At 42.6% G+C, this 27,619-nt stretch overlaps 1 protein-coding gene across 2 annotated transcripts; it reads left to right on the forward strand.

Annotated features, from left to right (window-relative positions):
• The first annotated feature begins 378 nt into the window (after positions 1-378).
• pik3cd (phosphatidylinositol-4,5-bisphosphate 3-kinase, catalytic subunit delta) lies at positions 379-26,456 on the forward strand. 2 transcript variants are annotated; one of them, XM_056273758.1, is made up of 22 exons: positions 379-516; positions 2,126-2,354; positions 2,525-2,751; positions 3,154-3,330; positions 3,814-3,969; positions 4,459-4,548; positions 5,702-5,923; positions 9,631-9,727; positions 14,771-14,901; positions 15,520-15,570; positions 16,089-16,256; positions 17,222-17,343; positions 17,444-17,587; positions 17,682-17,781; positions 17,874-18,040; positions 18,131-18,240; positions 18,503-18,581; positions 18,702-18,869; positions 21,382-21,505; positions 24,223-24,368; positions 25,849-25,981; positions 26,074-26,456. In XM_056273758.1, the coding sequence occupies exons 1-22, from the start codon at positions 379-381 to the stop codon at positions 26,209-26,211; spliced, it is 3,117 nt and encodes a 1,038-aa protein (XP_056129733.1). In that variant the 3' UTR covers positions 26,212-26,456. The 2 variants fall into 2 exon arrangements, with proteins under 2 accessions (XP_056129733.1, XP_056129734.1); XM_056273759.1 differs by having other exon boundaries at positions 426-516; positions 3,901-3,969.
• Positions 26,457-27,619: the final 1,163 nt, after the last annotated feature.

Consider the following 27,619-nt stretch of genomic DNA (forward strand, 5'->3'; position numbering starts at 1 on the left):
GTGAAAAGGCCCTGAAGCTATGGGCTACTATGAGTAAAGTCATAGTGAGAAGGTTTAGTTTCAAAGCATTTTCTACCTATTGAACAAATACTGTGATTTTGATAATTGTTTATACCTCCAATATTGTGCAGCCCCAATTTGTTGCTGTCCGAGCAATATGTCAATTGGTGCCATAAAAAAAAACTTTCCTTACAAATATGGCACATGTGTAACACATGTCACATGTTTACACGTGTGCTGTAACATATGTAGACTATGCTTGACAAACAACACATCTTCGCTGTGGTTGTCCTAACTGGGCTGTGTTGCCTTTGTGTGAATGCCCGGCATGTTGTGGGGAGCAGCAGTGGAGCTGACGGTAAATGAGAGGCTGTCACCATGCCCCCAGGGAAGTATGGGATGCAGGAGGAATGGGAGGAGGGGGACCCGGAGATCATGATGGACTTCCTGTTGCCCACTGGGATCTTCCTCAAATTCCCTGTGTCTCGCAAAGACACCATCAAGACCATCAAAAAAGTAGGTCCCTGAATCCTCGGCCACTTTTGCACAAACGGTATTTAGAAATCAATAGAATGACGTTATTTGTTATTTTCCAGAGGCGTATGATGAATAATGTCATTATCATATATCATGCCGAGGGGGGGGTGGCATGACTCAGGAGGTAGAGCAGGTTGACTAGTGATCGGAAGGTCACTGGTTCGATCCTCGGTTCCTCCAGAGAGGGTGTCGAAGTGTCCTTGAGCAAGACACTGAACCCCTAACTGCTCCTGATGAGCAGGTTGGCACCTTGCATGGCAGCCTCCACCATCAGTGTATGAATGTGTGTGGGAAAGGGTGAAGTGAATGTGAGGCGCACATTGTAAAGCGCTTTGAGTGGTCAGTAGACTAGAAAAGTGCTATATAAATGCAGTCCAGTTATCATGTTTATGTTTGTTATAAGAACTAGGTCATACTGGTAACATTTTCTAATGGAGTGAGTGCAGCATACTGCAGCGGATGTGATTCCCACAGTAGCAAAATGCACTGGGTATTTACATTGGTGTCAAAATCTATTTAATGTGCTTTTAAACAAATTCGAAAAATGGTTATTTCATTCCTTTAGTCTAGTTATATATAGCATTACAAAAAAGCTTGACATTTGTTTTAGTATTTCCTGCATCTAAATGTTTTCATGTACAGTGGCTGTTATAGAAAGAGATACCGCTTCCCTCCTTAATACACATGGCCCGTCCTCTGCTAAGGCAGACCTGCTGTTAGAAACCATTGAATGTGCCAGTTTCTATGCCAACAGTTCTGCCACTTCAGACTGTTTGATTTAGCTTTGTACGTAATGATACTCTTGGAAGCTGTTAAGAGATTAAATGTCTTTTCAAGTTAGTTTTAGTCAGAAGGTTTTTGCCAAATTTTTTTGATTTTGAAGTGGCCATTGGCTCACCAGACGTCATCGTCATCGTCTTAGTTTTTCTCAGAAACTAAAGGAATCAATTCTATCAACATAACCGGTGACGGGTATGTTCGCTTCAATGACGTTCTAGCTTTTTTATTTTGTCATCTGTTTTCTTATGACTGCCTTAACACAGAATGTGTGTATGCCAAGACTGAACATTGCAGAAAACAATCAGAAACTGAGCTCTTAGGGGCATCCGGGTAGCGTAGCGGTCTATTCCATTAACTACCAACACAGGGACTGCCAGTTCAAATCTCTGTGTTAGCTCCGGCTTGGTCGGGCATCCATACAGACACAACTGGCCGTGTCTGCGGGTGGGAAGCCAGATGTGGGTATGTGTCCTGATCGCTGCACTAGAGCCTCCTCTGGTCAGTCGGGGCGCCTGTTTGGTAGGGAGGGGGAACTGGGGGGGAATAGCGTGATCCTCCCACACGCTACATCCCCCTGGCGAAACTCATCACTGTCAGGTGAAAAGAAGTGGCTGGCGACTCCACATGTATCAGAGGAGGCATGTGGTAGTCTGCAGCCCTCCCTGGACCAGCAGAGGGGACGGAATAGCGACTGGGACAGCTTGGAAAATACGGTAACTGGCCAAGTACAATTGGGGAGTAAAAAGGGCAGGAAAAAAAAAGAAAGAAACGGAGCTCTTTTCTATGTCCCACATTCCTCTTGTGCCAGATGGTATGGAGAAACGCCAGCAGCGAGCCCCTCTTTGGAGAATTAGGCAACCCCGATGCGTACGTCTTCACCTGCATCAACCAGACGGCAGAGAGGGAGGAGCTGGAGGATGAATCCAGGCGTATCAGCGATGTCCGACCCTTCATTTCAATGCTGCGGCTGGTGGCGAGGGAGGGCGACCGAGTAGAGAAACTCACCAACACCCAGATCAGCCTTTTGATCGGAAAAGGTCAGCATCGGCCTTCGGCGATGGAGTAGCATTGCAATCATGTGACCTATCAGCAACAATGTTGTGCAGTTTTAGATTACAAACAAGTTGGAGCCTTTGGTGCTAGGCCGAAAATAAGGCTTCCTAATTGTAAGTGAATCCTCTTCATTCATGAACCCATTATCATTCAGGTCTGCATGAGTTTGAGGCCCAGAAGAACCATGAAGTAGATGAGTTTCGGGCCAAGATGCGTACATTTTGTGAAGACAAGGCCTTGGAACGACAGAGGCTGTCGTGGCAGCAGTGGATGGAGTACAGCTTCCCATGTGACCTGGAGCCGCGCTCCTCTCTGCCGGAATCCGTCAAGTCAAAAGGCACCAAGAAGATCTTCATCAACATCAAGTTTGAGGCCTGTGATGTAAGTCCTCCAACTGCTGCGCACTGACTGAAGCTTGATTCCCCCATGTAGTTTTACCAGGCCATGTTCCCAACAGTTATCTAGGGAAATATAACCCTTGGGTTTTACGCGGGTGGGAGGTGATGGATTGGCGGGTGGCAGGTTTTCGTGGTGTTGCTAGCACAAAAGCTTTGATGGGAAAATCTTTGGTATCACCTTGCATGGACACGTTGTGAAGGATGTTTTTTTTAGGTAAATGTGAACTTCTTTTGAAATCCCCCACCCACACCACAAGTGCCACCTTGCAAACCCTATACATAACGTATAAGGAAGGATGTCCACAGATGTGAAAACCTGTGCGATTTCTTGTAAATAAGAAATGAAAACAAAACAAGAGCTTCATTGGCACTCTTTTTCCCACAGGAAAGCTTCATGCTACAGCAAGATCCCCAGGACATCCCTTTGGTATTGATGAAGAATGCCCTCAAGAAGAAGGCAATGGTCTTTCGCTCGCAGCAACAGGAACCTCAGGACTACACCTTACAGATCAATGGGAGATGGGAGTTCATCTACGGGAAACACCCCCTGTGCCAGTTCAAAGTGAGCGGCCGACTGCACCTGGCCCTTTTTGTGTTTTATTTTCCCCTTGCATCTTGTTTTTCTTGCCTCTCTGTGTGTCTGTCAACTCGAGTCTCTTCCATTTTCTCTATTTTTGTCTGTATTTCGCCGCCTGCCTCTGCCTCGTCATGCAGATGGTCTATTACAGCTGAGGTGAAGGGAAAGTCTACGTCCAGTCAGATCAGGAGCGTGGTTACTTAAGGTTTGAGTGGCAGGAGACTCCGCTGTTGTTTTTGAAACTCCAGCTACCTGCAGGGCTGACTCATATCTGTCTTGCAGCCCTGCAGAAGGCAACAGCATCCATCCACACATAATGAGATTTCAACTGCATTAACCTACAACAAATGAACAGCCTTCAGGAGTGAACCAGCGCTATCTGGACACCGGATGAACTAGTAAAAAAAAAAGGAAATCTTTTTTTTTTCTGTCCTTTTCATGTCTCTCTATGTGTGTCTCTCTTGCCAGTATATTTTCTACTGTCTGAGAAGGGGTCAAAACCCCCTTCTGACCATGGTCCACTGTTCCACCATCACCAAATACCAAGAGGAGCAGGGTAGTATGTGCAGCCAGGTGTCCAAAAGTCGCTCCTCATCAAGACCTCCCCCGCTGCCCCTGAAGAAGGTATCTTTCATTAACAGAACAGCACTCTCTCCATCCTGGTCTCGTACAGTTGTTTCTCAACCAGGCTGTGGACTTTGGCTAGGCTGAAAATTGCTGTTAAACAGAGTGTGTAGATAATTCACTTTTTACATGCTTACTTACAATCAGATGTAGATGTAACTAATCTGCTATAGAATTACAAGGTGATGACTGTATGAGAACTATTGCTGTTGTGATTTGTACAATTTGGTTTTGGTTAGGCAGTTTGATTTCCACAGAATGAACTCATTGTTTTTTTTTATCCTGCGTTGCGCTCTTTCAAAGATTGTTCCTCTTTCTTTTTAACTGTGTTTTGAATGCGTGCTGTGTTTAGCCTTTCTCTTGGGCCATGTCGCTTTGAAGGAAACGACAGCAACCACTCTATGAATTTAAACTTTAAGCACAGATGTAGTGTACATGTGAAGGAATGGTAATGTAGAAGTAATTCACTCATCTCTCACTCTTCAACAGCAGAATACCTCCTCTTTGTGGTCTATCAATGAACCTTTTCACATTCACCTGGTGCAGGGCAACAGAGTCAACGCAGATGAGGGCATGAAGGTTGGTGTGGTTTTGCATGGGGGTTTTTCTCACTTTTCTGCTCAATGAAGTATAGCATTTAGTTGTTTATTGACACCTCAATTTTATGAGAACTTGATGAGGGTTTGGCATGTAAATGATGGGGTCACATGACCCAGACCACATATTTCCCATAAATTTATCAAGGCGGTTGGTTAAAACTTCAAAACAGGAAGTGGGGAGGATCTATCTGGCTTTCACGTCTCATTCTGGGGCCTAGATTCTTAGAAAAGGACAGTCTTTTACGCCCCTTCTTGTGCTTCTAATGCACTTCTTTTTTGGGGGGTGTTGTTGATACAACTGCAGATAGGGCATGATAGGTCAGACCTATCTCACAATTTGATGAGCTTCTCCCCCATTTTGTTCTATTATGTTGTGATGCTGCACTGTAACCGTCCTTTAGAGGCATCTCTCCTTTCGCACTCAAATACTTTGTTCAGTCGGTTTCTTTACTCCTTTCTGTCCTTTTAAACATTGATGTCTCGCCATGTCAATTTTTGCCCGCAATTTTTCCAGTAAATGTGGAAAAAAAAAGAGAATGGTAATGAAAAGACAAGTGGGGAAGTGGGTTAATGTGTATCTGTGTGCCTTTGTGTTTCAGGCTCATAACTAACTATGTTACTGTTTAGATGGGTTATTAAGTGTGAGTGCACTTCCGGCCACTGCCTCAGAGCAGATCATGACTCATGCCAAATTTCTTCTGTCATGTAATTATCAGTCATATTTGCAGTTGTTGGACCAAGGGTTGAAAACATAACCCATGGGAGTCTATCCATACACTTATTTTGTAAATCTGGATTAAGACCAGTCTTATTTGGGCCAAAATAGTCCATGCACAAAGCCTTAATGGCTGCATGATATCTCGTTTTGTCTTTGTCTTTGGCAATTATTATGCGTGAAAGTCTACACTGCAGTCAAATGCACCTTAACCTGTTGTTGTCTTGAACATGCAGACCTTTGAATCATAGCTAGTGTGACAGGAAACTGAATCATTTAGTGATTGTTTGTGAAAATCTTCCACGAATGATCCCCCATGGAAAATGTGATAATTTGCTGAGGTCCCAGGCCACATATGGTACCCTGCTCTCCGTCTAAGTGTTATTCATTCTATGTTTCTGTGTCTGTGGTGCTGCAGCTTGTGGTTCAGGCGGGTCTTTTCCATGGCAGTGAACTGCTTTGTAAGGTGGTGACGAGCTCGGAGGTGACGGTGTGCTCCGAACCGCTGTGGGACCAGAGGCTGGAATTTGACATCAATGTGGCCGACTTGCCTCGGATGAGCCGACTGTGCTTTGCTCTCTATGCGGTCATCGAGAAGGCCAAGAAACCCCGCGGCACCAAAAAGAAGAGCAAAAAAGCAGTGAGTCCATCTCAAAAAAATATCTGAGCAAGACACCAGGTTACAAACCAACCGTAGTAGAACATTTCATTGAGCGAGCATGTGCTTTCTGCAAGTGGGTGTAAATTTGTTAGCAAGCACAAACAGACATGTTTCCTCTCTGGTGTGTGTGTGTGTGTGTGTGTGTGTGTGTGTGTGTGTGTGTGTGTGTGTGTGTGTGTGTGTGTGTGTGTGTGTGTGTGTGTGTGTGTGTGTATAGTATGCTTTGTGGGTGGGCGTGTTTTGCTGCTGTCTCTGGTTGTGCAAGTGTATTCAGTGGCAAGGCTGCGGTTAACGACTCATCCGTTTCAAGCCTTTTATCTCTATATCACTCCAAGGAAGGAAGGAAGGAATTAGTATACATTTCATGGAATTCTAAATTCATATTTGCAGTCCCTGTATGTAGGTACGTTGTTCCCTGCTTGTAAACTTATACCAAAACCACAGTTTTCACTTTTCATCTTATGCAGCTGCCCTTTATCCAGCTTTGAGAGAAATACGTGTCTTTTATTCTTCTTAAGTTAGGGTCTCTTCTCTCTACTCGAGCTCCTGTATACCATCAGTCAATGAAGATATACATTTGAGATGCATCTACGAATAGCCTCCTTACCAACAATGCTAGTGTTGTTTTTCTCCAGAGTAAATTTGTCTATAATGCTTTTGGGATGAGAGTGGAACTGAGTGAAGTTAAAACATGTCCATCCTTACAAGATAGGCAGTCTAGTACTGAAGAGAAAAACAATCTGATTTTAAGTGGGGGGGGGGGATCAGCCAGTAGAGAAAGACAGTTTCCCCAGTTTCTAGTGCATATCAACTTTATATATCTGCTATAGTCTGGCTTGTTTTTAAAGTACCGAGACTTACTATGAGAAAACAAGTGAAGCCGCTATTGAGCAGGTTTTTTTTGCTTGCTTATAGAGAAATAAGACCACAAGGCTGAAACATCAGACCCAAGGATGTGTTGAGATATTGTTTTTGTTGCAGCGCATCAACTAACATGCAATAAGACGCGGGTTGTTAAGGGTTACCGTCCATCATTTACAAACAGTGGTTCATTACACCGTAGGTCACCGCCAGCTGTACTACCCTGCCAGCGTGCATCGTAAATGGCCCTGCAGCCTCCAGCTATGGCCACTGTGGCTATACGTTGAGAGGAAAGTTCCCCTTTTTTTGTTTATGTGCTGCTGTGAGTAACATGTCAGAGGAGTGTTCCCAGGTGTTCTGCTGGGCATCAGGCTTCACCAGCCCAGCTTCTGCTTTCTGAGCCACTTCTCTCTTCTCTTACCCAGAGGAGAAGTCCTCACGGCCAAACACCAGGAAGACACACAGAAGTCGAGTTATTTTGGCGCTGTTATTTGTATCGTTTTAATATTTTTGTGTTTTCAGAGCAGATGTATTTTGGTTAGCGCATTTGCCTGAGAGGTGATTCCCCACACCTCGGGACATGTCCCATATCGCATTTTAAAGCCTCACTTCCGCTTTTGCTAATTTACTTTACATTCCAAGTGTGGGCCTGAGACGCATCTTTAACTCTACATTTTAGTGGTACTTTCAGGGGCCACGCTAACCTGCTCTTCAGTGGAAATTATTCCGTCTGATAATTTGCAAAGGGAACTGTCTAGTAAACAAGCAATGAACGGTTCCCCTTAACCTAATGACTACGTCATAATTTAACTGTTGAAATTCTAATAATTTTGCTGAAACTGTCACATATTACAATAAAAAAAAACAGTATTGCTGTGTAGTTTACACTAATGTACAATATGTTTTTATTTTTGGGTAGTAAAGTTATTTTATAATACAAGTGTTCATTCGGGGTAGGGAATTGTGCCATAGCTGTGTTTTTGTTTTGTTTTTTTACATTTTTATATCATGTATTTTTTTCTGTTGTATTCTCTACATTACAGTGATGGACAGTTTCAGCTTTGGTTTCTTATTTTATTTATTGAACTAACCACATACCTGATCTGAAATATTTCACTAAATCAAGAGGTTGGCCTGAATTTATGAATATAGCATTTAAAGGTGTATCACATGAGATTTTTCTATAACCTCCCCTCCCCCCCCAAACAATACTGCGTACTGGAACTCTTACTACTCAAGTATTCTTTTGTGTAAGATAACGTAACCACACTAATACAAAGCAAAAATATGTACAGTAAATGACGACTGGTTCCCATCCCGTAAACTATACCCCAAATCTGCCCACCTGAACTAGAAACCACAATAAACACAAAGTGCAAACCTTCTATCTTTTTCAAATGTCATTTTCAACAGCAAGGTTTTTTTTTTTAGAACGGACAACTAACTTAGAATAAAACTAAGTACAAAAGTCTAATTTTTCAAATAGCTACACAGCTTTTGCATGCTTACCATCTGTATATATTTGTATGTGTCCTTAAAGGCAGCTATTCCCTTAGCTATGCCATGTAGCTTTACTAAGATTTACTTTTTCATACTTGGTGATTTCTGTCCGTCTGTCTATGTATCTATCTATACTACATGGTCAAAAGTATGTGACTCCCGAACATCACACCCATATGTGTTGGTTGAACATTTCATTCCAAACTCATGGGCATTAATATGGAGCTGGTCCCCCCTTTGCTGCTACGGGGCTCTGTGCAGGCCAGTCAAGTTCTTCCACACCAAACTCGGAAAACCATGTCTGTATGAACCTCGCTTTGTGCACGGGGCCACTGTCATGCTAAAACAGGAAACTGTTGCCACAAAGTTCGAAGGACACAATTCTCTAGAATGTCATGTTGTGGCATTAAGATTTCCCTTCACTGGAACTAAGGTGTCCAAACCATGAAAAACAGCCCCAGACCATTACATTTCCTCCACCAAACTTTACGGTTTGCACTATGCATTTTGGCAGATCGTGTTTTCCTGACATCCACCCAAACCATATTAATCTACCAGATAGCGAAGTGTGATTCATCACGTCAGAGAACACGTTTCCACTGCTCCAGAGTCCAATGGTGGTGTGCTTAAAACCACTCAAGCCGATACTTGGCATTGTGCATGGCCATCTTAAGCTTGTGTGCATCTGCTTGGCCATGGACACCCATTTCATGAAGCTCGAACAGTTCTTGTGTTGACATTGCTTCCAAAGGCAGTTTGTAAGTAGGTAATGAGTGATGCAACCTAGGACAGTCGGTTTTTATGTGCCTCAGCACTCGGTGGTCCCATTCTGTGGTTCTTGTGTGGCCTACCGCTTCACGGCTGAGTTGTTGTTGCCCTTAGACGTTCCCACTTCACAATAACAGACTTATAGTTGACCAGGGCACATCTAGCAGGGCAGAAACTTGACCAACTGACTTGCTGGAAAGGCGGCATCCTATGACAGAGCCATGCTGTTAAGTCACTGAGCTCTTCAGTATGACCCATTCTACTGCCAATGGTTGTCTATGGAAACTACATGGCTGTGTGCTTGATTTTAGCTACCTGTCAACAATGGGTGTGGCTGAAATAGCTGGACCCACTAATTAGAAGTAGTATGAATCTATATGTCTGTCTGCCTATCTGTCTATCTACTATCTATCTGTCTGTCTGTCTGTCTATTTTTCTAGCTATCAAACTCTATTTTTCTAGCTATCAAGTTATCTCTTTATTTATTTATCTTGTTATTTATTTTATCCATCCATCCATCCATCCATCCAATCATCTTTTCTTCTGTCTTTCACCAGGATTGTCCAATAGCATGGGTGAACACAATGGTGTTTGACTACAAGGACCAGCTGAAGACTGGGGAGTTCCTCCTTTCCACATGGCCATCAGTTCCCGGTACTGAGAGTTTCTCTCTGCTAGTATTACTCAGCCTCTGCTCAAAACTCTCCCGCAATAACTGGCAGCCCACACTCCTTGCCTGAATATTTGGTCGAAATACAGCAATCAATCAGTCAATCAATCAGATTTTATTTGTATAGCACTTTTCATACAAACAAATGTAACACAAAGTGCTTCACACAATAAAACAATGAAATCAATAAAATCTCCTCACAAAAAATAAATAAATAAAAGTACAGGCAAATTCTAGAAAAGTACAAACATGTCTAAAACTGAGTTAGTGAAATAAATAAATAAAAGTGCCATAAACACTGATTAATTAAAAGTAACAACAGAGCAGAATATATAAAAATAGCAAAATATATAAAACACACACACACTATGAATTTAGCTGTAGGCTGTTTTGAAAAGTAAGGTTTTTAACCTGCTTTTAAATATGTCCAGTGTGGGGGCCTCTCTCAGGTCCTCAGGCAGGGCGTTCCATCTACTTGGGGCATGAATAGAAAATGCAGCTTCCCCTGCTCTAGACCTAGCATGGGGGATGGTTAAAAGACCACAGCCATTGGACCTGAGAGTTCTTGCTGGTTTATAGGGAATTAACATATCTTTTATATAGCGTGGTGCAAGGCCATTTAGCGCTTTGTATACAATTAAAAGAATTTTAAAATCAATTCTAGTTTTACGGGGAGCCAATGCAGAGAACTAAGGACAGGTGTAATGTGCTCATACTTTTTAGTTCTGGTGAGAACACGCACTGCCGCATTTTGAATTAATTGTAGTTGGTGCACAACTGATTTTGGGAGGCCAGTGACTAGTCCATTGCAGTAGTCTAGTCTACTTGTTATAAAAGCATGGATTAATTTCTCATAGTCTGATATTGATAGAAAGCCCCTTAGTTTTGAAATGGTTTTAAGATGGTAGAAAGCTGATCTTGTGAGTTGATTGATGTGGCTCTTAAAATTTAGATCACTGTCCATGATTACACCAAGATTTCTAGCTTCACCTTTGCACTCCAGAGACAGAGAGCTGAGATGAGCCGCAATTCTCTGTCTCTGAGTCTTTGCACCAAAAATAAGTATTTCTGTCTTGTCTTTGTTCAGTTGTAAAAAGTTATCTGACATCCATAAAGTAATATCGTCAATACACTGAATTAGGGAACGTATGGGAGCTAGGTCATCAGAAGATAGGGATATGTACAGTTGTGAATCATCTGCATAATTATGGTAATTTATTTTGTGTTTCTGTATAACATGTGCAAGTGGGAGCATATAGAGATTGAATAGTAGTGGTCCAAGAATCGAACCTTGGGGTAGCCCACACATTATACCCACCTTGTCCGAGGAAAAGTCTCCAATAGACACAAAGAACTGCCTGTCCTGAAGGTATGTTTTAAACCAGTTGAGAACCGGGCCAGAAAGGCCAACCCGTTTTTCTAATCTCTCTAGCAAAATATCATGATCAACAGTGTCGAAGGTGGCACTGAGATCCAGCAGCACAAGATCAGACAATTCATTAGAATCTGTGTTCATATGCAGATCGTTCACAACTTTGGTAAGTGCTGTTTCTGTGCTATGGTGAGATCGAAAACCTGATCGACAAATGCCTAGAAGGTTGTTAGATATTAAATAGTTATTAACTTGAGAATAAACTGTTTTTTCAAGGATTTTTCTGAGGAATGGTAAGTTAGAGATGGGCCTGTAGTTGGCAATAACTGTCGTATCAAGATTACTCTTCTTCAGAAGTGGTTTAACGACAGCTGTCTTAAGTGCTGCAGGAAATATACCTGCCTGAAGAGAGTAGTTAGTCATTTCTAAAACGTCATGTGCTAAGCAATTAAAAACATTTTTAAAAAATTTGGAAGGGAGAGGATCCAAGCAGCAGGTGGACAACCTGAGCTGCCTAACAATATTGTCTAGACTTTTAAGGTCTAGAGTGTCAAAGTGAGACATGGTGCCAGTGATATTTCTGGAGAACTGGAGGGTAGGTTCATTACTGGATCTTGAGGTACTAATGTTCTGTCTAATGGCAATAATTTTGTTATTGAAGAATGTAGCGAATTGCTCACATATTTCAGTGGACAGTATCTCTGATGGATTTGGAGATGGTGGATTAATAAGTCAGTCAATAGTGGAGAAAAGCACTTTACTATTGTTAATATTTTCATTATTTATTTTAGAGAAAAAAGACTGTCTGGCCTGTTTAATTTTTTTGCAGTACTTGTTCAGTCTATCCTTGTAAATTTCATGGTGAACCTGAAGTTTAGTCTTTCTCCACTGTCATTCTGCTTGGCGACAGTCTCTCTTAAGCTGCCTAATAACCACTCCATTTCTCCAGGGGGCTTTTTGTTTTTCTATGTTTTTAGTTTTAACAGGTGCAATGTTGTCAAAGATGTTCCATATTTTTGAGTTGAAGTCGTTCACAAGATCCTCAGTTTGTGACGACATGAACGGCGACAACTCATTTACGGTTTTCTGAAAGGTTTCAATCGTGTTATTATCATTGAAGCATTTTTTGAGCATTCAAGTGCTCTTCTGTTGTACAGGAAGAGCAGACACATCAAAAAATATACAACAGTGATCAGAGATAGCAACATCCATGACATGGGGTACAGTAATATTAAGTCCTTTTGATATGACTAAGTCTAGAGTATGCCCCTTATTGTGGGTGGGTCCGGAAACATGCTGAGTGAGAGCAAATGTTTCCAGTAAGCCAATTAGGTTTCTAGCATCGGGGTCTGCTTGATTGTCAACATGAACATTAAAATCATCCAGGATGATGAAATAATCATTGTCAGTGGAAACCATAGACAGTAGCTCCGAAAATTCGTCAGGAAAGCCATGTTTAGATTTTGGTGGCCAATAGACAGTAATTATTAAAATCGTAGCAGTACAATGTATGGTAAGAGCAAGGTGTTCAAAAGACGTGAATTTCCCGAGCGGGATTTCCTTGCAGCTATAGGAATCAGAGAAGACAACAGCTATTCCACCGCCTCTCTTATCAGATCTGGTGGTATGGATGAATTTGAAGCCAGGAGATGCAGTCTCAATAACCGCGACTGCGCCATTTCTATCCAGCCAGGTCTCGGTCAGTAGGGTGAAATCCAGGTTATAGGTACTTATAAGATCATTAACTAAAAATGACTTATTAGTTAGCGACCTGACGTTTGATAAAGCCATTTTTATTGTCTGAGGTGCATGGCTTTGTGGGGGACTGATAACTGAAGTCCGAACTGGCAACAAATTGTTTAGCTCCCTGTATGTTACAGGGAGATTACGGGGTCTGTGTCTATTTTTTATTATTACAGGAATTAGTTTGGCTGAGTGACAGTCATTGGTATGATGGATCGAACTCACCAAAGGACCTGAATAAGTATGGTTTACAACGGAACCAAAATTGAAACCACTCTGCTCCTCATATATCTATCATTCGTTTGCTTGTGTCAGCCAACTGAGAAACTGTAAAGGCAGCGTTTGCAGGGATGGTTCAGGGATTAATTACTTTAGCTATTGCAGACATGGATATCGTCCTTTACACTGTGGTTATGAAACTCAGTGAAGCAAGAGTTGATAATGGCCTTAATACTGTTACAGCCCATGCAAAAAATGTCTGCATCCACTGTATGGCCCTTTCAATACAAATGTCTGTTCATATGTTATGAGAAGTTTTGTGTCACATTGGGCCTTATGCAAGAAAAGTCTTTTAAATTTGTTTTGGGGGTTTTCAACAAGAATTTTTTATAAGAATTGCACAAAAGAAATCAGTATCAGATTCTTAACCACCCAGATTTGTTGTTCATGTGCACTGAATGTTAGTGTAGCTAACCCTTCAAAAAAATTATATAAGGGGGGTCCGGGTAGCGTAGCGGTCTATTCCATTGCCTACCAACTCAGGGATCGCCAGTTCAAATCCCCATGTTACCTCCAGCTTGGTCGGGCATCCCTACAGACACAATGGGCCATGTCTGCAGGTGGGAAGACGGATATGGGTATGTATCCTGGTTGCTGCATTAGCGCCTCCTCTGGTCAGTCGAGGCGCCTGTTCAGCGGGGAGGTGGAACTGGGGGGAATAGCGTGATCCTCCCACGCGCTACATCCCCCTGGCGAAACGCCTCACTGTCAGGTGAAAAGAAGCAGCTGGCGACTCCACATGTATCGGAGGAGGCATGTGGTAGTCTGCAGCCCCCCCCCCCGCCCCCGGATTGACAGAGGGGGTGGAGCAGTGACTGGGACAGCTCGGAAGAGTGGGGTAATTGGCTGGATACAATTGGGGAGAAAAAAAGGGGGGGTCATATAAGGACATTGATTTTGAGCATCATGTGCACAAAATGGGGAAAAAAAGCATTTGAATGACTCTGAACGTCTGATGCCCTACTGTAGAAAGAATCTAAATTGAAAAAGGATATTACAAGTTCAGAAATCAAAGTGCTGCTCAGAACTGACATAATAACACTTTGGGGTCATTATACTGAATTGCCAACAAAGTCTCACAGAGTGCAGTACGCTGGTGTTAGGTCTGCATCACACTGGTTTGCTGACCCATCTCTGCTACAGTCGACAACTGCTCTAATAATTGAAAGGTACACAGAAAAAATTTTAAGAAATTGAAAAAAGTAAAAGAATAATTATCCAGAGCTGGGCCTTACTGGTTTCAGCTGATATGAGAAACCAGTAGCATCTCTGCCTCAATTTAAATACAGATACATATGTATAAAGGCTATATTTATTTCAAAATATAGTAGCCTTATCCGAGGGAATCTGTGATTATGTGGTGTTTTTGTGTGGGCCCATTATATTTTTATCCGTTTAGGTCCAAATTTGTTCAATATGCTCTCCAAAATTACAACTAGTTCTTTACGTGACGTGAGCTAATAATTTACAGACCTCTCCCCTTTCGGATGAAGTGGTCGACCGACAGGATTGTCGGGCTTATTTGCAAACGACAGGTCTGCCCTGCTCTTATGGTAAATAGTTTGTAGGAACGCTTTACAAACAGATGTGTGCATGAGCGGTTGTCACATGATGCCATATCTTTTTAACACAGATGACAAAAGTGATTTGCTGAACCCGATGGGAACTGTGGAGAAGAACCCCAATGTGGACAGCACTGCTGGACTCCTCATCCGCTTCCCCAACATCAGGCCACATCCACTGTACTACCCTCCACTCAACAAGGTACAGAGCGACAGACAGACTCACTCTAGCTAACTGTAAAATGTTGGTCTCCAATTTCTGATGAAGAAAAAATATATACAACTGTATGGCTGAGATGTCTGGGTACTGTAGCAGTCTATTCCGTTGCCTACCAACATGGGGATCACCAGTTTGAATCCCCGCGTTACCTCCAACTTGGTCGGGCGTGCTGACAGATAAAATTGGCCGTGTCTGCGAGTAGGAAGTTGGATGTGGGTATGTGTCCTGGTCGCTGCACTAGCACCTCCTCTGGTCAGTCAGGGTGCCTGTTCAGGAAGGGAGGGGGAACTGGGGGGAATAGCGTGATCCTCCCACACGCTACGTCCCCCCTGGCGTAACTCCTCACTGTCAGCTGAAAAGAAGCGGCTGGTGACTCCAAATGTATCAGAAAAGGCATGTGGTAGTCTGTAGCCCTCCCCGGATTGGGGGTGGAGCAGCGACCGGGACAGCTCGGAAGAGTGGGGTAATTGGCTGGGTACCATTGGGGAGAAAAAGGGGGGAAAAAACTGTATGGCTGAAAGCATAGGTATTGATAATGGTTTGATGTTATTTTATTTGTTTTGTACTGTCATCAATCAAAATATCCACATCTATTCTCAGATAAGTGATATGGAAAGGAATGGTGAAATGATCATTGCCACGAAGGAAGAGGTAAGACACTACGTGTGTGTGTGTGTGTGTGTGTGTGTGTGTGTGTGTGTGTGTGTGTGTGTGTGTGTGTGTGTGTGTGTGTATATACATATATATATACACACACACACATATTTTCATATATACACACACATATTTTCATTATATATATATATACGTATATATACACATATATATTATACATATTACTCATTACACACACACACACACACATATATATATATAGATAGATATAGATAGATAGATAGATAGATAGATAGATAGATAGATAGATAGATAGATAGATAGATAGATAGATAGATAGATAGATAGATAGATTTCTTTATCATCACTGTTTTTGCTGTTATATTTCTGCTGTTGTATCTTCTTTTTGATCCCATATTATTCCACATGAAGCGCCTTGCAATCTTGTTTTTGGACCATTTTGCAAAGCATTGTACAAATAAACTTACTATCATCATTGTATTCATCACGGTCATTATTATTCATGTGGTTCGGTCGTATTGCTCTTTCCTTAGCACATTAAGCTCAGAGAGGTAATGGACAACAAAAACCACACTGAGTTTTTTGAGGATGAGAAGGAGCTCCTGTGGAGGCTCCGTGCCGAGGTGCGAGAACGCTACCCGGAGAATCTGTCCAAGCTGCTCCTCATCAGCAAGTGGAATAAGCGTGAGGAAGTCATGCAGGTACACAAGAGATCTATTTAGTAAACCTGAAACTGTTTCATTCTGGGCTAAGCAGATACATGAAAGTGTAGATATTGAACTGCACCACTTCAACTGCTTCAGAGGTTTGTGAATGACTCAGCAAGTCACCAAAGGAGTGAAAGAAGGCCTTCTTTCCATAGACATAATAGTATTATATACAGTCGTAATGTCTACGTTTTGTAGGATGGTCGTCTGCTCTAAGACGTGACGGTATGACTGATAGCTGTTACGCCCAGTAACCGTTGGCACACATTAAACCGAACATCAACCAAGGTTTTCAAAGGCAGTGGCTCAATAAAGGCCTTCTGTTGCTCTCCTTGGGGTTTCTTCCTATTTTTTTCTCCCTGTTAAAGGTTTTTTTTGGGGGGGGTTGTTCCTTATCCAATGCGAGGGTCTAAGGACAGGATGTTGCGTTGCTGTAAAGCCCCTTGAGGCAAATTTGTAATTTGTGATATTGTGCTATACAAATAAAATTGATTTGACTTACTGTACGGGACTTGATAGCTCAGAATAGCTCAGAGTAAGGCTGGGCAATAATCCAATATTATTGTGTATCCTCTTTCAATTGGATTGTATTAGAATGAAATTCAGATATTGTCATATCATGATACACAATTTTGCTGTCTAAATAAATGGCAATGAGAATCTTATTACCTAAAATTTCTCACAAAATGAAGTTTGAAATATTTGAGGGAGTATTCTATGAAAACTACTTCTGGTTTGATGTGATGCTTCACATTGTCACACAGTTCAATGTGGTGAGCCTCAAGTTTGATTCTTAAACGTGGTAGATTTTATGACATCAATATCATGTAAAACTCCTTGTGGTTATCATGATAAGAATATTTTCCTTATCGCCCGACACTAAGCTGTGATCCCACAAGTTTCTTCTCATCCATCATGGTTTTGATTCAAAATGGCTATTTCTCTTTCAATCTCCAAAGATGCTGAGTTTACTAAGGAAATGGCCCGATCTCCCTGCCATCCATGCATTGGAGCTTTTGGACTACAGTTTCCCAGACCCAGCAGTTCGTTCTTTTACCATCAGATGCCTCAGGAAGCTCAGGTATGCATCTTCTTTTGTTCATGTGTTTGTTTGTTTCCTGTTTGTTTCATTATCCTCTTCACGAACATAAGTGCTTACGAAGCTGTGTCTCTGTCCACAGTGATGATGAGCTGCTCCAGTACCTCCTCCAGCTGGTCCAGGTTCTCAAGTATGAGTCCTATCTTGACTGTGACCTTACCACTTTCCTGCTGGAGAGGGCTTTGTCCAACAATAGGATAGGACACTTTCTCTTCTGGCATCTCAGGTCAGAGGCTGCCGAAAAAGTGAAGATGCAAGACGTTGACATCTCCAGCCTCAAGTGAAAAGTAATGACTGAAGTGTTTCGTGTTGTTTTGTAGGTCAGAGATGCACGTGGCATCGGTGAGTTTGCGTTTTGGCCTGATTCTCGAGGCGTACTGCAGGGGGAACATCTACCACATTAAGAGCTTAACTAAACAGGTAAACGCCCACACATCTGCATCGAGTAAAAATCTTTCAGAAAAGATTGTTTTTGCCTGTGCCATAAACATGGGCTTTTCCGCACCACCCAGAACGAGGCTCTATGCAAAATGAAGGCCCTCAGCGACTTCGTCAAGTCGGGTTCGCAGAAGATGACGGCGGAGGACCTGAAGTTGTGTATTAGACAGGAGTCCTACCTGGAGGCCATGTCAGGCCTGCTGTCTCCTCTCAACCCCAGCATCCTCCTCTCAGAGATCTGGTTAGTGGCAGACATACACATACAAACAAACATGCACACACTCTTAGGGTAGAGTGATGACGTGTTTTTAATGTGTGTTTACTGTTTCAGTGCAGACCGATGCAGGTTCATGGACTCTAAGATGAAGCCGCTCTGGCTGATGTATAAGAACCAGTGGGCACAGGGAGACATGGTGGGCATTATCTTCAAGAACGGGGATGGTGAGATACAGAAAGAGCAGAATATATGAAAACACACACACACACACACACACACACACACACACACACACACACACACACACACACACACACACACACACACACACACACACACACACACACACACACACACACACACGCATGCTCGTTCCTTTGCGGACAAACACACAGCACAGCCACAAAGTGTCATGATATTGTAATGTTTATTAATGTGCAGTACTACTGGTTATTATAGCCCACCTTTTATTTTATCGTGACCCAGATCTTCGACAAGACATGTTGACCCTCCAGATGATCCAGCTCATGGAGAACCTATGGAAGAGAGAGGGCCTGGATCTCAGGTATGAGTTGCTACTCACTAACTCTACCTTTACAGGCGCCATTTTAGGTCAACACAATGCATCTCCTAGAATGAGGAGCCATCTGCTAAAATAATGAAATCTCTTTCCCTCTGTTCACAGGATGATCCCTTATGGTTGTTTGTCCACGGGGAGCAAGATGGGACTCATTGAAGTTGTGAAGAATTCAGACACCATCGCCAACATCCAACGCAACAACAGTAACAGTGCCGCCACTGCTGCCTTCAACAAAGACGCCTTACTCAATTGGCTCAAATCTAAAAACCCCGAGTAAGTAGGGTGGATTATTTTAAGGTACTTGTATCTGCTTTAAGCCTCAAAACTGCATCTTCCACTGTATCATTAACTAAGGTGAATTCTCAGGGCACCTTTTTGTGGTTAAGCTTTTGTAACTAGCTTTCAACTCCCCCCAAAACATTATAATCTATATAATCTAGGCCTTTCGGGCTCTGCATTCCAAGAAAAGGACAGAAATAAGAAACCAAAGACAACAAAAATGTTAAAATGTGTAAAGATAAAACATGTAGAGATGTTTATATCGTTCCAGACAACGAGTGTGTGTGCGTGCATGTGTGTGTGTGTGTGTGTGTGCGTGCGTGCGTGCGTGCGTGCGTGCGTGCGTGCGTGCGTGCGTGCATGTATAAGTATAGCAAGTAGCCCTCAAAACAAGGAACCTTCATATGTAATGAATAAGGCCTTGAACGTCATGTTGGCATGTCAGCACCATGTCAAAAAGACGGAGCAGCCTGGCAGTGGGCTTTAAACCATGGAGCTTCCAAGAGGGTGAGAAGTTAAAATGTAGTTGTGTCATACAGTGAAACCAAGGCCCGTCTAGACCCGTCATTTATTGGTCTCAGGACAGGCACTGTTCTGTGAACGTTAAGTGTGGAGTGAGGAAATTCTGTCTCATGACTGTGTGTGTGAGTGTGTGTGTGTGTGTACTTGAGTTCATCAGATTAAGAACCAGAATCCAGACCTGATTTCTACAAATAAAGTTTGACGTGCTGGCATTGATGCATGTATAAGAATGTGAGAATGGTAAAGTACAAACCCCAATTCCAATGAAGTTGGGATGTTGTCTAAAACATAAATAGAAACAGAATACAATGATTTGTAAATCCTTTTTGACCTATATTCAATTGAATACACTACAAAGACAAGATATTTAATGTTCAAACTAATCAACTTTGTTTTTTTGCAAATATTCACTCATTTTGAATTTGATGCCTGCAACACGTTCCAAAAAAGCTGGGACAGGGGCATGTTCACCACTGTGTTACATCACCTTTCCTTTTAACAACACTCAGTAAGCGTTTGGGAACTGAGGACACTAATTGTTGAAGCTTTGTAGGTGGAATTCTTTCCCATTCTTGCTTGATGTACGACTTCAGTTGCTCAACAGTCCGGGGTCTCCATTGTCGTATTTTGCACTTCATAATGCGCCACACATTTTCAATGGGAGACAGGTCTGGACTGCAGGCAGGTCAGTCTAGTACCCGCACTCTTTTACTACGAAGCCTCGCTGGTGTAACGTGCAGAATGTGGCTTGGCATCGTCTTGCTGAAATAAGCAGGGACGTCCCTGAAAAAGACGTCGCTTGGATGGCAGCATATGTTGCTCCAAAACCTGTATGTACCTTTCAGCATTAATGGTGCCTTCACAGATGTGCAAGCTACTCATACCATGGGCAGTAACACCCCCCCCCCATACCATCACAGATGCTGGCTTTTGAACTTTGCGCTGAGAACAGTCTGGATGGTTCTTTTCCTCTTTAGCCCGGAGGACACAACATCCATGATTTCCAAAAACAATTTGAAATGTGGACTCGTCAGACCACAGCACACTTTTCCACTTTGCGTCAGTCCATCTCAGATGAGCTCGGGCCCAGAGAAGCCGGTGGCGTTTCTGGGTGTTGTTGATATATGGCTTTCGCTTTGCATGGTAGAATTTTAACTTGCACTTGTAGATGTAGCGACGAACTGTGTTAACTGACAATGGTTTTCCCAAGTGTTCCTGAGCCCACGTGGTAATATCCTTTACAGAATGATGTCGGGTTTTAATGCAGTGCTGCCTGAGGGGTCGAAGGTCACGGGCATTCAGTTGGTTTTCAGCCTTGCCGCTTATGTGCAGAGATTTCCCCGGATTCTCTGAATCTTTTGATGATATTATGGACTGTACATGATGAAATCCCTTAATTCCTTCCAGTTGTACGTTGAGAAACGTTGTTTTTAAACTGTTGGACTATTTGCTCATGCAATTGTTCACGAAGTGGTGAACCTCACCCCATCCTTGCTTGTGAACAACTGAGCCTTTCGGGATGCTCCTTTTATACCCAATCATGACACTCACCTGTTTCCAGTTAACCTGTTCACCTGTGGAATGTTCCAAACAGGTGTTTTTTGAGCATTCCTCAACTTTCCCAGTCTTTTGTTGCCCCTGTTCCAGCTTCTTTGGAACATGTTGCAGGCATCAAATTCAAAATGAGTGAATATTTGCAAAAAACAATAAAGTTTTTCAGTTTGAACACTAAATATCTTGTCTTTGTAGTGTATTCAATTGAATGTAGGTCAAAAAGGATTTACAAATCATTGTATTCTGTTTTTATTCAGGTTTTACACAACGTCCCAACTTCATTGGAATTGGGGTTTGTAGAGAAAAATGAGAAAAACACACCTCCAAAAGCTACTTGTGAGTGTATGTGTGTGTGTGTGTGTGTGTGTGCGTGTGCGTGTGCGTGTGCGCGTGCGCACGTGTTGTAATCTACGACCTTTTCTGCTGGCAGGGATAAACTTGATCAAGCAATAGAGGAGTTCACACTGTCGTGTGCTGGCTACTGTGTAGCCACCTACGTCCTGGGCATTGGGGACCGTCACAATGACAATATCATGATTAGGGAAACTGGACAGGTGAGATTTACATTTTTTTTTTCATGTTGTCAATTTTTATACCCCCCCCCCAGAAAAACAAAAAGACAGGTTGTACAGTACAGAACTAAAATGAAAGAAAAAAAATTTAAATGTACATAGACAAATGGCAAAATAGATCAAAATGTAAACATAGATACACATACAATTTTTTTTTTTAAAAACAAATATATATATATATATTAGTCACTGGTTATATATATATATTAGTCAATGACTGCTGGGATAGGCTCCAGCATCTCCGCGACCCTGAGAGCAGGATAAGTGGTTCGGATAATGGATGGATGGCTATATTAGTCACAGCTGTGTATAGCTAATCTGCACTGTAATTTGACTGAACAAGAATCAGTCATGGAAGTGCACACAATTTTAGCATTTTCATATATGTCAGAAATGGTTGCCATATCTTGTAAAATTTACCTGTAGAGCCACCCAATGTAAAATTTATTTTCTCCATGTATAAAAACCTCGTAAGTTCTCCAACCCACTGGACATGTGTGGGAGAGGCCTCCTGCTCCCACTTCATAAGTATAAGGCCTTCAGCAATTAAGGAAGCAAAAGCAATTGCATTGGAGTAATGTCTGGGAATGAGCATGTCCTCTGGTACTACTCTAAAAATTGCAATCAAAGGGGAAGGGGTGAGTGTCCAGGTAGCATAGTGGTCTATTCCGTTGCCTACCAACATGGGGATCGCCGGATTGAATCCCCGTGTTACTTCCGGCCTGGTCAGGTGTCTCTAAGTTGGCCGTGTCTGCGGGTGGGAAGCTGGATGTGGGTATGTGTCCTGGCCACTGCATTAGTGCCTCCTCTGGTTGGTTAGAGCGCCTGTTCGGGGAGAGGGGGTGAAACTCCTCGCTGTCAGGTGAAAAGAAGCTGCTGGTGACTCCACATGTATCGGAAGAGGCATGTGGTAGTCTGCAGCCCTCCCCAGATCAGCAGAGGGGGTGGAGCAACGACTAGGACAGCTCAGAAGAGTAGGGGGGTAATTGGCCAGCTACATTTGGGGAGAAAAGGGGGGAAGGGGTAAATTTGACCTGAAAATGTATCAAATATGGATGTCCAATAATTGAGATTTACACATTTGATGGTTTTTCTCCACAAGAAATTATTGTGAGACGGTAAAATGTGTGTGGCATTACATACCTTTAATAAGCAAGTAGGTCATGTGCTTTGCTCTGTCTCTTACTGTCACCATGTAGAATTTCAACCACTTGGGGGCGATTTGACATTAAGTTGAGCAATGCTGAGGAGTTGACTGTAATATTACCCTCAGGTTTATCCTGACTGTACATTTGCTTTGCCTCTTTAGAGTCTCGAAGTGCCATTGATTGGGCACGTTTCAGAGATGATGAGAGGGTCTAAGGACAGGATGTTGTGTTGCTGTTAAGCCCACTGAGGCATATTTGTAATTTGTGATATTGTGCTATACAAATAAAATTGACTTCACTTGACTTGACATGATAAACAATGCTTTGTCATTCAAACTGATTTTTAAAGGTCATTGATGCTTTTATAACCAATCGCTGATTCTCCAGCCCAAATCTGTCGATACTGGGTTGCTTTCTTCAAGGGCTCCTTGAGTAGGTTAGGAGTTTTACAACAATTTATTCAAATATTGCATTATTATCCATCCATCGATCCATTTTTCAAGCCAATTATCCCAGTCAGGGTTGCGGGATGCAGGAGCCTATCCCAGTAGTCATTGGGCAGCAGGCGGGGAGACACCCTGGACAGGCCACCAGTCCATCACAGGGCCAAAACATTCACACCTAATTGCATAATAATAATAATAACGATAACGATAATAATAATATAATAATTGCATTACTATTATTCAAATTATTCAAATTATTCAATTCAAATTATGCAAATAATGCAGCACGGTGGCGCAGTAGTTAGCGCAGTCACCTCACAACAAGAAGGTCCTGGGTTCAAGCCCCGGGGTAGTCCAACCTTGGGGATCATCCCAGGTAATCCTGTGTGTGGAGTTTGCATGTTCTCCCCATGTCTGCATGGATTTCCTCCGGGTGCTCCAGTTTTCTCCCACAGTCCAAAGACATGTAGGTCAGGTGAATCGGCTGTACTAAATTGTCCCTAGGTGTGAATGTGTGTGTGTGTGTCAGCTAGCCCTGTGATGGCCTGGCGGCCTGTCCAATGTGTCTCCCTGCCTGCCGCCCAATGACTACTGGGATAGGCTCCAGCATCCCCGCGACCCTGAGCTGGATAAGCAGTTTAGATAATGGATGGATGGATATTCAAATATCACTGTGTTTATTAGCCAATATTTAGAACAAACAAATTGGGCCATCCTTTATTAAGAGTGGACGTGGACTCTTAATGATAACAAATGTGACTTTCAGATAAAATAGCAGCAATGACTTGGTCCAGCTAGGTGTCACCTTTTTTAAATGGCAGATGAAATGTACGCCTTCGGTTTTACTTTCAAGCCGGTGATGCCAGGCAGCGAGCCATTAATCGTTTCTCAGCGTTTTTTTACCATGTTTGTCCTGTTGAGGTTAAGAATTTCTTTTGCTAGGGCGGAGATCTGAGTTACAAACTAGCATCAAGACACACAAAACCATTGTAACGACATACAACAATGTATAAAAAGTGACTTTTAAAAAGTGATTGGGATTCGATGATTCGGGAGTTTTTCCAAGCTACCGTAATTGCCACTCACCCTTAGCTTTTCTCATCAGCTCTTCCACATTGACTTTGGGCACTTCCTGGGGAACTTCAAGCGCAAACTGGGGATCAACAGGGAGCGTGTGCCTTTTATCTTGACCTATGACTTTGTCCATGTGATCCAACAAGGGAGGACCAACAACAGCGAGAAGTTTGAAAGGTATGATAAAGGCATTTTTGAAACTATAAAAAGCTTGCATTATTAGGGATGCATGAGATTGGATTTTTGCCGATATGCTGATATTTTCCAATTCATTTTGGGGCCAATTGATGGTGCTGATGCCGGTATATGCACTTTTTTTCCGCCTAATTGCAAGTCTCCTGTACTGGACTGAACAGAAACTGCTACACTGACCATGGAAACTGTACGCACTCACACTGCTGATCTCTATTTTTACACGGCTGGTCTATTTTATATTTTTTTTATTTTATTTTTTTATCTTTACACGTGGCTATACGGCCCTCCAACAGACCAGTACAAACTGTTTAAACATGATTAAAACAGGGGTGTCTCCGCAGCCAAATGGTTAGAGTACATACCACATGGTCGCAACTGTTGCCAGTTCGATTCCAGCCAGTGACCTTTGTTGCATGCTTTTTCCCCATTTTCTGTCTGCCTCCACTGTGACTATCTAACAAAGGTATGCAAATAATAAAAGCAACATGATTAAAATAAATACCTCAATGCACTAGAGGTAAAGCAACCTTGTGGGGGGTTTTTCCCCCCTTTTTCTCCGCAACTGTATCCGGCCAATTACCCAACTCTTCTGAGCTGTTCCGATCTCTGCTCCACCCCCTTTGCCGATCTGGGGAGGGCTGCAGACTACCACATGCCTCCTCCAATAGTATGGAGTCGCCAGCCGCTTCTTTTCACCTAACAGTGAGGAGTTTCGCCAGGGGAATGTATCGTATGGGAGGATCACACTATTCCCCCCAGTCCCCCCCCCCAAACAGGCGCCCTGACCGACCAGAGGAGGCGCTAGTGCAGTGACCAGTACACATACCCACATTCGGCTTACCACCTGCAGACACAGCCAACTGTGTCTGTAGGGACGACCGACCAAGCCGGAGGTAACACGGGAATTCGAACCAGCAATCCCCGTGTTTGTAGGCAATGGAATAGACTGCCATGCTCCCTGGACGCTTCTCTTGTGGGGGGTTTTTCATTGCACATTAAAATACTGAATCAAATCAATGTGTATCCATGATCCTGTAGGTAAAACTATCTAGTTAATTAATTCAGTACCAGTTAAAGCATTTTACACCTAACTTACCAGTTTTCCAAAGCAGCCTACTTGAAATCCCCTCTGAAAACTCCTCAGAAAACAGCTGGCATGTAACCACACACCACACAGACAGTTGGTGTAGCAGGTAAACAAGACTGCTCTGCCCCGCCTATGTGACATGCTGTGTCCGTGCCAGGTCAATGGTTCACATCGTGTGTGCACAGTTAAGGCATCATCTTATCAGTCTGTCATATCAGCATTTCGGGCCGATGCTGGTATTTCATTTTAAAGCCTTTATCGGCCGATGCCAAAGTCGTGCCGATATATCTGCATCCCTGGTCATCATAGAAGGTTGTAGCATCCTGTGCATGTGTCTCTGACAATATCCATTCTTTTTTGCGTTCATATTTCCAGGTTCAGGGAGTATTGTGAACATGCCTATAAGATCCTGTGTCGGAATGGGACTCTGTTTGTCAATCTCTTTGCTATGATGAAGGCAGCAGGACTGCCTGAGCTCTCCTCTTTCAAGGATATCCAATATCTGAAGGTATGCATATTGACATAGCATTGTAGTGGTGATGGTGATGATGAAAACAGTAACGATGACAATGATTTTTCCCCTTGTCTTATTTTCACAAGGATTCTTTAGCGCTGGGTAAATCGGAAGAAGAAGCGTTAAAGAGTTTCAAAGTGAAGTTCAACGAAGCTCTGCGAGAGAGCTGGAAGACCAAGGTTAACTGGATGATGCACTCTTTGGCCAAAGACAATAGACCATGATGAACTCTGCACCAAGAGACCATTAGGAGAGTAATCAGAAAGTGTGGATTTTTATCTGTGGCAGCCAAACAGGAAGGAAATGCACTGGAACATTTTACTTTAAAAGTTGCCATGCAAAGAACTTCAACTAATGTTTACACCTAACTGGCCAGTTGTCTCCATCGACTAACCACTAACTGCTGATGTCTAAGAACAATGACTGAATCATGGAACATAATTTCAGCTCAGAAATTCAAAGTTGTGATGAAGGGTATTAATGGCATCTTCTTTTTTCATAAAAAGATAATAAAATGCCTTTTTGTGGTGACATGGCAACGAGTATATTTAACATGCACACACTAGTAGCCAATGGAAAACAACCTGCTTCTGCAACAGCCCAATGACTTTTTGCTGAGAGCCTGAAAGTGTATTTAATGCACTGTATTAACCACCAGTGAGCAAACGGCAAAAACCTTTATTTGTGGTGTTAGATAACAATGCTTTCTCATAGAGTAAGGATCGGCAATTTCACCTCATGTGTTTCATACAGTACGGTTTACTTGATGGGTTTGCAATTTTACACCATCTCAGCTGCCTCTTCTTTTTTTTATTTTTTTTTTATATGTGGTTGTTTTTTGTTTTATTTAAGATATCACAAGTTTATTATGAAGTATTTGTACAGTAACTGGGCATTGTGAAACTACCTGCGGTACTAAAGATAAACTCCGATGCTTTGAAAATGCACTTAAACTGATTTGTAATATTGCCTGCTATGTTCACTCTTGAGGGGCCTGAGATACTGTGGACCGTGCAAGACAAAAAAAGCGATTTTAAGTTAAATCCAAATCGAGATAAGACATGCTACACGGCATAATTCGGGCCCTACGAAAAGGTTTATTTTCGCCCTAACCACTTCAAAATAGATTAATGGCCAGACTGGGCATTTGGGGAAATGAATTAGGCCTGTCTTGAGGACTGAGATAACTGTGCTTACAAATCAACGTTTGATTAAAAAATGTTAACCACAATAAGCTCAAGAGATCTTCACCAACACATCAGATGTCATAGTCAAATAGATAGTGCTGGACTGGTAGTCAGAGACACCGAATCTTCTTGGAATCTTCAAGCCATAGCCTAAAATTTTTGTAATTGCTTTGGCATTTTTCAAAATGCCATGTTATGGAATATGTAGCCTATTTAAAAATGCAATTCTCGATAAGTTGTGTTTGGAATGATGAATCAAGTGATAATGTGTATGTATGTGTGTGTGTCTGAATGTCATCATCATCGCTGGTCACTGGGGGTCGAGTATGACTGTCCTCCTTCTGGGTCCTCACTTGGGTGTAGAGTCTGATCCTGGAGCCGCATAATGGGGGGACGCCTGCGCGTGATAGCTTTTTATGTGTGGCGGCTGCAGGTGCATCAGCCA

This window comes from Lampris incognitus, chromosome 2 (genome assembly GCF_029633865.1).
Source record: "Lampris incognitus isolate fLamInc1 chromosome 2, fLamInc1.hap2, whole genome shotgun sequence".
Taxonomy (NCBI): domain Eukaryota; kingdom Metazoa; phylum Chordata; class Actinopteri; order Lampriformes; family Lampridae; genus Lampris; species Lampris incognitus.